This window comes from Dermacentor andersoni, chromosome 4 (genome assembly GCF_023375885.2).
Source record: "Dermacentor andersoni chromosome 4, qqDerAnde1_hic_scaffold, whole genome shotgun sequence".
Taxonomy (NCBI): domain Eukaryota; kingdom Metazoa; phylum Arthropoda; class Arachnida; order Ixodida; family Ixodidae; genus Dermacentor; species Dermacentor andersoni.
Genome location: NC_092817.1, coordinates 53,468,131 through 53,481,602, shown reverse-complemented (window position 1 = coordinate 53,481,602; position 13,472 = coordinate 53,468,131). Strand labels below are relative to the sequence as shown.

Below are 13,472 nucleotides of genomic sequence, written 5' to 3'. Positions count from 1 at the left end.
ATAACGAGGGACAGGAGCAAATGTTACGTGGCCTGGGCAATCATCTTTTTCTTCTGTAGTTGATTGCTTCCATTCCTTTTTCGTGACGAGGCTAACGACGGAAGGAGGGCCTATGCGGGGACGCCGTTTGTGTGTGTGTATGCTCGCCCCACTCTCCTACGAAACTGCCGGAGCCCCCCTGTATAGAACGACATAAAGTCTTCGGCGAGCGAACAATGTTCGAGGGCATCTTCTGGTTGTCTTGCTCGTTTTGCTTTACTTGCCGGAGAGGCCGGTCAGTGCCGTTTCTTCATATAACGATATGTTCATGAACGTGGCATGACATCTTAAAGTGCAACAACAGTGCTTGGCCAGAAGTATACGTGGGATTTCTGGCACGGAATGGAAGGTTTTTAAAGGTAAAAGAACTAGCCTGATGCAGCTCCAACTTGCTTCAAACACCCGAAAAATTGCCAGGTGAATCGCTGACAGCGACAGCAAGGTTTAGCTTTGCGTTTGAACACCTCGGAGGTTGTTATAAATATACACGGGTGCGACTAAAATATGTGCCCCACGTAGCCTGTGCCAAAGTAAAAATGTGTGTCACGTAGCTGAACAGAAGCAAGGTAATGTTTTCCGTCGCTCGGAGAAAGTCAGGCTATGCTTTCGTATTTCGCTTAATTACATGTTTAGATATTAATTAATGTACTGCTCGAGTGTTATACTCAGCGCAAAAGTGTCAGCGACGAAATTGTAGACCATCCCAAAAAATTTTCGATCCAGTTTTCTGTTGCTTGATTCGCGCTACATAAAAGTTGTTTAGTTTTTTCCGAAGCCTGAAAGAAATTCCGTGAAACGCAAGAAAATTCGCGCGGCTACGAACTCGAGGCACTTTTTGTCGCACGTGAATTCGCGCCGATTGCGCCACACAGGCCAGATGCATTCAAGAAGCACAGAAAGTGCCTTCAAAGCCTTGTGGGCCGACAAGCGGCGAAGACGGCGTTCCAGCAGCGCCTTCGTGGACAGCGTCCGATCGTCCAGTCGTCGCAATGAGCTGGAGAGTGTTTGTCTATGTGCTTGTTATTGAGGACAGTGGCACACCAAATGCTCGATGTTCTCTTCACTTTCGCAGACGCCGCATGCCGCACTGCCGATCATTCCAAATAACAGTGCATAGCGTTCAATTCACGCAATGCATAGCAATGCAATTCACGCCTTGAAGAAGACAAGTCCACTTGTCCAAACGTTGGCTCCTGCTTTCACCTTGTTCTCGTGTTGCTCATCGTCTTGAATTTCCATCTCCCGCGTTCCCCGTGTTTTCCCTGGAATGCATAGCGTAGGCCTTCGCGAAGGCAGTTGCCAACCACAGCCGACACAAAAGCATGCCTCACGTCGATGAAGTCCGGGCGAAGGTCGGATAATCTGGTGCGCGCTATATTTGGGTTGTTCCACTCCGCTAACGAGTGTGTGCGCGTCAAGTGGCGAAGCTACCTTGCAACGTCTGTCCTGAAAATTGGGTCTTGTTTATGTGACGTTCCAGCAGATTAGTCTGCTCCGTGTTACCGAAAGCACGACATAGCGTTTGTCGGCAAAATTTGTTCAGGAGGAAGTCTGATGACGTAAGATTGCTTCTTCCAGTTCCCGCGTAATGTCTACCCGCCGTGGTTGCGTAGTCGCTTCGGCGTTGCCTTGTTATAGGCCCGAGGGCGCGGGGCCACACCCCGGCCGCGGCGGTCGATGGGGGCGAAATGCCAAAACGTATGCATTACGCGCACGTTAAAGAGCCCCAGGTGGCCGAAATTAATCCAGAGTACCCTCTTTAGGCGTGCCTCATAATCATATCGCGGTTTTGGCACGCAAAACTCCAGAATTTAATTTTCGATCACGCGATGTCTACCATGAGAAAACTCACTATAAGAGCCAGGTCACAAACTTTCACACTTACGCAGTGATCTGCTTTCTGTTTTGGATCTTGACATTCGACATGCACCTGTTACGGAGCTCGGGAAGTGAATGGAAGAACCTGCATGATACCACGAATACCAGCCAATAAAAATGGCCTGCACAAGTTCCTATACATTTCGCGAGCAGCGACCTTCCTTTCGATCTCTCTCTTCGCCGCTAACTCGATGATCAGCATGACCCCAGTACTTGAGGAAACGTTGGATTTAAGCCTGTACACCTAAAGATCAAGAGGCTTTATATACGCCAAGGCAAGATACAAGTGACTTCCGCATAACGAATACGTTATGAAGAAGCAATGGTAAATAAAAACTGTTAGTTTTCATGGTTTTATTTAGTATCGTCTTCTCATATTGGAATTTCCGAAAGCTGAGCAGGTCTATTTTTTATGTAAACATAACGGGAGCACAGAAATGCAGCTTCAGCTGCTTGCTCAAAGATGCATGTCGTAGCTTTTCCGAATACTAGTATTTGCAGTAGAGCTCCTAATAAGAGTGGACACCTTCAGTGCTAAAATTCGAAAGCAGAGTTAAGAGGATGAACGCATAGAGTTCCTGCACTATATAAATGCCTTTTTTTTTTTCGTATGGTTTTGTGCATGCATCTCGGTGCATTACACACGACGGTGACTTTGAACGATTACGTTGATGCCTCCATATGTACATAAACAACCGAAGCAATCATAGCTCCTTCTTGGAGTACTATCACTGCTTTGTGCGCTTCGCAGTGCACACAGAATTGCCTTTCTTTTTCTTCTGATCTTCTATTTTAGGGTTGGCGTCCATCTGCGCGTGCATGCTGGTTGCCTTGGCATGCGTCTAGCAATCTCCGAAGGCACTAATAAAGGAGCCCTTAATGAGCATCCGGATGAAAATGTCCCAACGTCCATTTCTGGCCCCCAAGCGCGTGTCAGTCATCAGCGCCAGATTAAAATTCGGGCAACCCGAAAAGAAAAGAAAAAAGAATCGGGAGAAAAGCGAGTCACTTGTCAAGATAAGATAAAGCTGCCACTCTCTGTCACCTTTGCTTCATGCGCGCCACCCGCGTTCTTACACATCGCCGGCCTTTGCTTCGCGCACACGAGAGAGTTCCCTCTAACTCATCCGAAGCAGCCAACATTCGCAGGCGTAATAAGCCAGCGCGCGCCGGCTCAGCTCGAAAGATAGCATAAACCAGCAGCGGCGGCAGCGCGCAGCGGCCTTTTTCTCGTTCTATCATCCTGGCAGTATCTCTATCCCGACAGCGAGAAAGGCAAAGCAGTACGACATCGCGTACGCTGCCTTTACGAGGCGAAGAAAGAGAGGTCGAAAGGAGGGGACCCAAGGAAGGCAAGCAACAAGCGCGCGGGTTCCTTTTATGCTCAAGAACAGATGCGAGAAACGGGGAGCCGCCCCCCCCCCCCCCCCCCCTCCCCCGTCTTTTCTGCCTTTCGTGTGCACTCGTGTCCAAAAAGATCAATAGCGAGTGTCATTACGTCGACCTCCTTCCTTCCTCCGGCGTTATTATACTGCTCCTCGTCGTCGTCGGCGGCTCGGGCTCGGGCTGAGCCGCCTCCGCGAGCTGAGCCTCCCGACCTCCCTGCAGCGGTGGCTCACTTTTTGTTTCTCGACGGCGCGCCCGTTACCGTGCGAGCGAGGACGATGGCCGTGTGTGTGTGTGCGTGCGTGCGTGCGTGCGTGTGTGTGTGTGTGTGTGTGTGTGTGTGTGTGTGTGTGTGTGTGTGTGTGTGTGTGTGTGTGTGTGTGTGTGCGTGTGCGTGTGCGTGTGTGTGTGTGTGTGTGTGTGTGTGTGTGTGTGTGTGTGTGTGTGTGTGTCATTACTGTGTTATTTTTTGGTTGTTTCGATTTGCTTTCAAGACAAAAGAGCGTCAGTGACGTCGCTGCGCCGTTGTAGTGTGCCAAAAAATCTGAGTGTTTCGGTGTGATAGAGAGTCGCGGCCAGCGTGCTGCGTGAGTAGGCGGTGCACTCTACGAATGTGAATTTTCTGAATAATCGCGAGACCTTTCCCGAACTTCTGAAAGCAGCAGAGCAGCTCCGGTCGTCATTACAGGTGGAGAGGTTTAGGGGAAGGGATTCAAAAGTCCCAGTGCGCACGTCGCGTCAGAGGACACTTCAGCTGAAAACGGTTTGGTCACGTAACTGTCGTTATGACGAGGTAACGAGAGAGATAGCAAAGGAAAAACGGAAAGGCAGCTCCTGTCTTCGATACCCTGTGTGACCGCTATCCAATGATATTTTGTAACCGAGAATAATCTTGAGTCCCGGGCGCGTATTCACAAGAACCTCTTATGCTAGAATTGTTCGTAAGAGCAAGTTCCAGCCAATCCTGTTTCTGGACATACTACTAACGAAGACGACTAGCCAATGACAAAGAGCCCTTAAGAACGAAAAATATTTATGAATTCGGTCCCGATGGTTTATTGTGGTACGCAGATGAAAGCGCTAGTCGTCATATAGCTGGTACAGACGCAAAGGATGCGTTCTATAGACTCCTCACGGGTGCTACTGTCGCAGTATCAAGATGACCAAAACGCTGAGCACCCACTCCAGTTAACATCGCTAACAACCATACCGGAGTTGTGTTCCGTGGCACAGAGAAGCCGCACCTAGCTTGGGGCAGCAAGTGATGCGTCACCGGGTCCATTGAGTGGGAGCCTAACAGTTTGTTTTTCTTCGTGTTATTAATGACAACATTCCCAGCATTGTTCACCGATAAATACACGAAATGAAGCAGACAATAAAAGCCGATTTACATGGCAATGCCGCTGTGTAGAGGGAGCCGCTGAGTAGAGATGAGCAAATAACCACCCTGGTGCCATTCTTTGATAAGAAAGTGCACGTCCTCGCGGTGCCAGAATGTTCAGATTATCCACATTTAACTTGAACTGGGAAATGATTGTATATCCGGCCCATTCATGAGGGGCCGAATTCACACATCTTTTCTTTTGTACGTGTTTTTTGACATATTCAACCAGTCGCATTTGCTAATACTATGTCCAGTGTCAGGACTGACTGGAATTTTTTCTTCTCTTAAGAAACAATTCTACTTCAAGTGCTTTTAGTGAATACGAGCCCAGATGCCTCCTTCACAGATCTACTCCACCTGTTCCTGGCTCTGCCGAAACAAGTGAGTGAAAGAACCTTCAACGACGAAGAAGATGTCCGCAATTTTTATTACTTTCGTGAAACAAAAGCAACATCTTACTTTCTAGGGGGCTATATCAAAGACGTCCTCATACGTTGGGAGAGCATCGCGAACAAGCGGACGAAATGTGTAGATGAATCATTCCGTGAAATAAATTATTCCGTCGCAGTCTATATAAAGATGAACGGAGCCTGCGCCCAAGCACTCCCAGTATTTTCTAATCTTGTGTTGTACCAGACTTTTCTACTCAATAATTAATCTAGAGCCTGTTATAGTGAGATAATTAAAAGCACAAACCGGGCAGCCAACCTAACTACATCTGGTTAACCTTCCCGCTTTTCCTTACCTTCTTTCTTTCTCTCTCTATACTCCTCCTTCGAACGAACAAGCACTGCTCTAGTAGATCTTACACGGCGTGATGCGATTCTCGAGCCTCCGAACAGACGACGTGAGTGAAGTTGAATGGACATAAAGCGTAAGAGCGCGGCGCCATTCGCATGATTGTACTACTTATTGGCTGACGCCACCAGCACATTTCACCCCAGTACTCGACATGAAGCCAATGGCAGTGACGCAAACTTGCGCCCAGTAGATTCCGTTAAGTCGTCGCGCTGCATGGTTTTGTTCAGCTGCCGAACTCTACAGGGGGTATGCACTGACATCACTGAAGTCACCATATTGTTTTACGGGCATCACAGTGAAAAGCTGCGCTCTATTTCGATCCGCTTATCTTCAGTAACTCTACCGAAGCTGTAAACAGAGGCCCTATAATGTAAAACTATTCCAATCTGTTTTTATTCCAATGTCCTGACGTCAAATTTACGTAACCACCGACGCAAGCTTTGAGCGGTGACCCGTAGCATTGCTTAATCAGACCATGCAAACACTTTCCTCGTTTGTAAGAGGTAACTTTCGTTTGCTTTCAGTCCGAATAGCATTGCCTACCTTCACAGGCCTTCCTTATCTAATTGGATTACAAGAGGCTAGGAGCACACTGAAGTAGAGAAGGCTTCGGTGAGGCCGGGCTTGCGTAGTGAAAGCATACGAGCTTGTAGATAAGCAGATGAGGATGGTGGTGCCGGCGTCGGGGATTGGCCCTCATCTCCTTGCTTAACATTTGGTGGCTGGTAGAAAATTGAGGCGGCGAGCAACGGAAGGGTAATAATGCCGCTAAGATGGACCCTCAGCGAAGAATAGTTGGCAAAGTGATCTCATATGCATGCCGAAAGGGTTCGACAACGTTATGCTGCCACACAAAAATTTTTGTGATGTGCGCATAAATCCATTCTCCCCGGCAGCTCCGAGTAACAAGTGCCAGAGTGATCGAAGGGCAGCTTCGGAACTGGGCAGTCTCCGGCTATCCCGAAAAAAAAATGTCCGGCTTATTATTTCACTCTTTAGGCGGACACGTCATTTTGACGTAATGAGTTTTCGTGGTTTCGTGACATCGCTTGACAGACAGGCGAAGTGTATGCAGCTCTCTCTCTCTCTCTCTCTCTCTCTCTCTCTCTCTCTCTCTATATATATATATATATATATATATATATATATATATATATATATATATATATATATATATATATATATATATATATATATAGACGAGAAGAAAGGGGGTTAATGCGAAGGTTGTGGGTTCGGTTCCCACCTGCGGCAAGTTGTTTTTTTCATCCACTTTAATTTCCATTAACTTATCGTTTCTTTATTTCACTTATTAAGCACAAGTAATTTCCCCTATGTTGTCCTTGGTGTCAGTGTTTCTTGACTTCGTATGATATGACTATATATATATATATATATATATATATATATATATATATATATATATATATATATATATATATATATATATATATATATATATATATTGGGGGGCACCCCCACTTCGCTTGTCTTATCGTTCGGCCGAATCATGCATAATCAGTGTGTAAACATCATGTCAGATGAGTTTTCGGGGTTTTTCTGACGTCGCTGACAGACAAGCGAAACGAGGGGTGGCCCAAAAATTTTTTTACCAATCATGGAGGGCTGATTGCAGAAATGTAATAGAAAAGTTTGCAATAGCCTTGCGTTATAGCGCCCCAGGACTACAAAACAGCGTACGGTGACGTCACACGAATACTCCCTCATTCTTCTGTTTCCGAAGTAAGATAAATAAGCGATGCTCGTGGCAATATTGTCACGGCACTGTAGAGAGATGTTTTCGGTCGACCGACGACGCCCTGGACGAATTGGTCAAAGGCTGCAGGCGAACTTGGTATCTCTGTAATACATTTATGAACGCCACTTGATTCTTGGATGATCCCCCTCAGAGGCTATGCGCCACTACCTTTGCGGTCGTCATTAATTGTTGCGTATGGCTGCTATTACCTCGTAAATAATTCAAATGCGCGTTGTGCCCGCAACGTCTGCGATGGAGACAGGGGGTACATGATCCCATAATCCTCGACGTCCAAGACATCAAAGCCACAAAAGGTTCCTATAGGTCCCTTGAGTGCGAAAGGATGGCAGAAGCCATGGTGACTGCTTCGACGTCGTAGCTGCGTTGGTCATCACGAAAAAGGCAGGACAGCGACAGGTTCCGTGTTTTGCTGACAGAGCGGGCAAGCAGGACAGGTAAACAGTACGGTCTGCGTGCAGTGCCGAATTTATTTTCAGCCTGGAAAGGGACCTTACTGTCCAAAACTACGTAAAAATGAGCTAGGACGATGAAATATATGGGCCCCCTCGTCAATAGCGGTAAGCAATTCACACGTTGTGTCTGCATCCAAATCTCGGAAGACTCGTGACACGCGAAGCCGCGTTTGATCACTCGAGACACTCGTGCTCCCGGAAGCTTCATTGAGGCCCACTCAGGCAACCTTTGCGCGCCCATTTACATCGACAGCGATCGCCCGAGGGCGACGCCTGACTCGACTTTTCCTTCCGTTTTGCCCACAAACGCCGTTGACGAGCCCCTCCCTTCGCGTTGTGCAGCTTCTTCTCTCCTCACCTGGCTAGGGCGGCGGACCCAAACAAGCCTCCGATGCGTGATCGCCGCTGTCTACACGAGGAAAGGTCACAAGTCCTGTTCCGTGTACACGAAATATGCAATCACGTACCCGATGTTTATACGCAGACTGCCGCGCGAAGGTATAAGTATAGACACCGCAAACGCACGCACCGGAGCGCGTAAAATGCACGTAAATACAAACCACACGCACGCACGAAAGCACGCGCACTGACACACGCATGCGGGAGACCGAATTAAACGCCTCACATCCTATAGGACCACCGGTGCGGACGCAGTGGCGAACCACTTTCACCCGCCTTCCAACGCACCCGCGACCTCCTGGTTGACCCCCGGCTCGCCTCCTGGCCTGTTCCCCCCGCTTCCAAACACCACCAACGGGCCCTCCCGCGACACCGCATCTCTCCCCCCTCTCTCATCCACCTTCCACTTCCTCGTCCGATGCGGTTGCGGAGATTTCTCCGTCAGCGGCGGAGAGATGAGACGGAGAGGAGGGAGCGTGGAGGGCTACCGCTGCTGACCCGAATCGCGGCTCCTATAAGAGCTCGGCGCGGCCGTGAAAGTGCCCGCGGAGAGCGTGGACAAGCGCATAGAGAGATCAGCGAAAGCGCGCGGAAGAAGCCAAGGGATCTTTACGCGTACACACATGGCTAGAGACGGCGAACACGTGAGTAGCGGCTTGCGCAAGCATCACTTGTCCATTCACTAGTGTAGGCTTCGTTCTCTGATGAAGAGAAGAAAAAAAAGAAAGATGGAAACAAGGTTTGCGTGAAAAGCTCGACAGAACACGGATGCCTCATAATACAGGAAAATTGTAACAGGACTGTAGGGAACGTTCTTTATTCAAGGGATCCGCTAACTCTGCGCTTATGTTGCAGTGAGAGTCAAACAAAAGACAAGAAGCTGCCGACGGCACGGTCTTAACGAGTCGTTTCAGTCCTTCGATCCTATACTCACGGTTTACACTTTGGATAATAAGCTCGCATCGCAGGCTGCAAATCAATACGACAATCACGAATGTACAATGTACTGGAGCAGGCCATGTAAAGGCGTATCAAGTTAGATGGCTGTAAACTGCACTGACAGGAGACTCGTAAAATTGAACTGAGCCACTCCCCCGAGAAAGAAAGAGGGCTCGCTATAAAATCTGCCCTTTCAGTGCGTGCATTAGACATTGTGTTTAACGATTTGGGTTAAGCCTGTTTACAGCAGTAAAGAGATTAAAACAGAACATGCGGCGAGCCCTGAGGCTGGGAATATTTTTTTTCGCGGACACCAAAAATGATGATCCGCAAACCGTGTGTGCGGACGCGCGTCTGTGCTGAGACATCGGCACGCGGGAGGCGCTGAGTGAATGCGGCTGCCACGCCAGTCACACCATGATCTGCAATGCAACTGAAGTAAGGTCACGCATATTGTAATGAAATGATATTATCGGGTTTTACGTGCCAAAACCACGATCTGATTTGAGGCACGCACGTAGTGAGGGACTCCGAAAATTTGGGCCACCTGGGGTTTTCTGACGTGCACCGAAGTACACGCGTGTTTTCGCCCCCACCGAAATGCACCCGCCATGGCCGGGATTCGATCCCGCGACCTCGTGCTTAGCAGCGGAACGCCATAGCCATTATGCAAGCACAGCGATTGTCGCGCAAACTGTAACGACTGTGTAAAGAAATCGCGAAGACAGAATCGTAGTTCAGTGTGGTCCTTTGCATGGGGAACCAACACTTGCCGGGAAGCGCTACGACAGTTTTAGTGGGCAACTAAGATACGCTAACACCGTCCGGCAGGGAGGCTATACGAATATGGCACGACATATTTAACGATGACAGACGCGCGCCTGCATTATGAGTAAAGGCTTTGCCGTTATGTGTAACCCGTACCAACTAGCCCAAGAATCAGCCTCGTTGAATCAGCCTGTATCGACGTTCGCTTCGGTCCGTTGCACGCAGCCAAGTTCTGTCCATGGCCATGCGCGCTGCGTTTGGCGCGTGCGATGCTAAGTCCTGCAGCACGTCGGTCCCCTGTCATGTGAGGAGCCGTGAAAAGTGCGTCTCGAGATCATCGCTGAATTTGCTGACACATAATCACAGTACGTGCTATACTGAAAATTGTGTCCACCGCTCGCTGGGCTGTGTGTCACAGCGACGTTGCAGTTGGCGCGCGAAGCTTCAGCGCTGGTTGCCCATACACAGAGCTTTCAGTTATTGTTTATCTGCACTTCTTTTTTTTACATTAAACGGTCATAGAAGCTTTCATAAGTTGTACAAATCAAAGGTTTAGTTCCCTCACCTTTTACTACACACCCACAAGTAACGGCTTGTTCTATCAGCGGCCCCTGTTTGCTGCCTCGCTTACATATTCGCGCCACTATTGTGTGTCCCCGTAGAACTGACCCGTGAATCAGGCGCCTTTACCCACACGGGCTGTTGGAATCGCACCGCTGGCCCGAGTTGTTGGGGTCTCGGTGCTGACGCCCGTTATTGCCAATGGGTCGCAAGCCCCAAGGGTAGCGTTGGCCTGGCGGCCTGGGGCACTGGAAGCATCCGAAGGTCCCGGCAAAGCATGAGAAGACTGGTAACAGAACAACTGGTTTATTCTAACATAGCAAAAGAGCGGCCGGTCAGGTCGACCGGAGTGGAGAGACGGGAGAGCACGTAACTCAACAGTACAAATCGGAGCCTCTCTCTTGGCGTCCGGGGGCAGCTGCTCTTATACTCCCGGCGTCGCGGTCCAAAAGGGAAGGAGGGAAGGTCACGGGATGAAGGTCACGGGACGGCGCAGCAGGAGCCCACGACGGCGCGAACTGTCGGGCCGAGAGACCTGCTGAACCGAGTGTAGTGACGCATCGCCAACCTTCACCCACACGACGGCGTGAACAGTTGAGCCGAGAGACGTCCAGGCTCCTCATTCGGGGAACTCCGCTCCCCGGCTGCCGCGCTTTGACAAGCGAGGGCACACACACACACACGCACACACGAAGACACGTGGCACTGAAACACGCCGGGACACGCTTGGCGGGTAGGCGTTGCGGCGGCGTCGAACAGGCCAAAATGTCCGCCGTTTTGAACAAAGCCCCGGCGTCCGTTGCATCCGCGCCGGCATTACCGCGCGTTGTAGGCGAAACGTAACAGACCGCCCCGCCGGGGGAAGGAGATCCCGATGGTCAGGGGACTGCATCCGCTGTCCGGAGGGATGTCGCTCGATGATGCTCATAACCGAAGTTGGGCGTCCCTGGGCGTTTCTTGAGCGCAGCGCACAGAGAAGGCCTCGTTCTCACGTTCAGGTGCACACAGGACACTGCAAAGTGACTTCGGGAGAGTTGACATTTTTGTTCTCGTTTCCGGCAAGCGTTAGAACCACGCCAAAAGTCAACCGCTCAGTCAGCAAGCACGGCACAACTCTCACTAAGCCCTGCCAGGCTCTTTCCCCTTTTATACTGCTGCCTAGTTCCTTACAGTAGTTTAGCAGCACTCAGAACGTGTCCACAAATCGGAAAAATTGCACTAAAAAGCACATCATCACTTTGAAACACTACACAAAAGCAATAGGTTAAAAATCCTGCCTCAGGAAGAAAAACATCAGTAACAAGCAATTTTGAGGCTGATTCCCACGTTAGGGGCTTCGACTTAAGCCATCGGCGTTACCGTTGAGACTCCCCTTTTTGTAACGCACCTCAAAGGAATATTGTTGCAAAGCGAGGCTCCAGCGCAGGAGGCGGCCATTTTTGGGAGAGATGGTCTGCAGCCATTGGAGAGGGCAGTGATCCGTTTCAATGATAAACCTCGAGCCGGCTAGGTAACATGACAATTTCTGAACGGCCCACACGATACACGCACACTCTTTCTCGGTGGCGCTATACGCCTGCTCACGACTCGTCAGCTTACGACTAGCATACAGGACGGGGTGTTCTACTTCTCCATTTTCCCGTTGGCACAGTACAACGCCCATGCCTCGCTCACTAGCATCACACTGAACAACGAACCCTTTTGTGTAGTCGGGCGATCGTAGCACAGGCTGGCTTGTTAGGGCGCTCTTTAGGGCGCTAAAAGCTCTTTCCTTCGTCTCATCCCAGACGACTGTTTGCGGCTCTGTCTTTCTTAGAGCATCCGTCCAGGGAGCCGCGATATCAGAGTACCTGGGGATGTACCTCTGATAGTAGCCGGCGACACCTAAGAACGACCGAATATCGGTCTTCGTGCGCGGTTGCGGGAAGTCTCGCACAGCGGCCACCTTTATTTCAGAGGGGCGGCGACGACCCCGACCAATCACGTGTCCGAGGTAGACAACCTCGGCCTGTGCTAACTGGCACTTGGGAGCCTTGACTGTCAAGCCCGCATCGCGCAGGCGGGTTAGCACTGCCCGCAAGTGCGCCATATGCTCAGGCCAGGATGCGGAGAATATCGCTACGTCGTCTAGATACGGTAAAGCGAATTCTTGCTGTCCCCGCAACACTTTATCCATGAGGCTTGAAAAGCAGTATGGCGCGTTCTTCAAACCAAAACTCAAAACTTTAGGACGGAATGTCCCCATTGGTGAAATGAACGCCGCATACCTACTAGCCTCTTCTGTAAGTGGAACCTGCCAATAACCCCTGACAAGATCTAGGGTGGAAATAAACTGAGCGCTACTCACTCTCTCAAGGCGCTCCTCGATGTTAGGGATCGGATAAATTTGATCCTTAGTGATGGAATTAAGCCTGCGGTAGTCGACGCAAGGACGAGGTTCCTTGCCCGGTACCTCAACTAAAATCAAAGGGGAGGTATAATCACTCTCACCCGCTTCAATAACACCGAGCTGTAGCATTTTCTTTACCTCAGCCTCCATAATATCGCTCTGGCGGGGTGACACCCGGTACGCCTTGGATCGTACTGGCTCTGGGGAGGTAAGTTCTATGTCATGAGTAAGGACAGAAGTCCTACCAGGCCTCTCAGAGAACAGACCTTGAAACTCTTGTAAGAGCTGGTGTAGTTCGGTTTTCTGCTCAGGCGACAGCGATGCTTTACTTATTAAGTCACTAATGACTTGATCGGTGTCTTTCCTGTTTGTCACTGAGCCTAGTCCCGGAAGCTCGACCGGAAGCTCTTCTAACTTTCCCGCATCGGGAATTTCCTCTCCAGTATCTGGTGCCTTTAACGCTACAGGCTCAATTTTATCCCGTTCGGGCGTGCTCTGAATACTAGCTTGCTGCGCCTCTGACCCTTTCTCATCGTTCAACAACGTCGGCCCCGCAACTACCGCCTTTGCAGCGAGCTCCCGAACCTTCGATCTGGTTAAGGCCTGAACGCTAGCCTCACCAAACAAAAGCCCCTTCTCGCGCAGGAGGTGATCGGACCTGTTCGAAAATAGGTACGGGTACTGGGGGGGCAGCAT

General features: G+C 49.9%; 1 protein-coding gene across 1 annotated transcript in view; it reads left to right on the top strand.

Annotated features, from left to right (window-relative positions):
* Window positions 1–8,647: 8,647 nt before the first annotated feature.
* LOC126536676 (uncharacterized) overlaps window positions 8,648–13,472 on the top strand; it is a 33,566-nt gene continuing 28,741 nt past the window's right edge. The window contains exon 1 of the mRNA XM_055073771.2: window positions 8,648–8,763. Coding sequence (XP_054929746.1) covers window positions 8,743–8,763 — 21 coding nt within the window. The 5' untranslated portion in view covers window positions 8,648–8,742. The remainder of the gene's footprint in view (window positions 8,764–13,472) is intronic.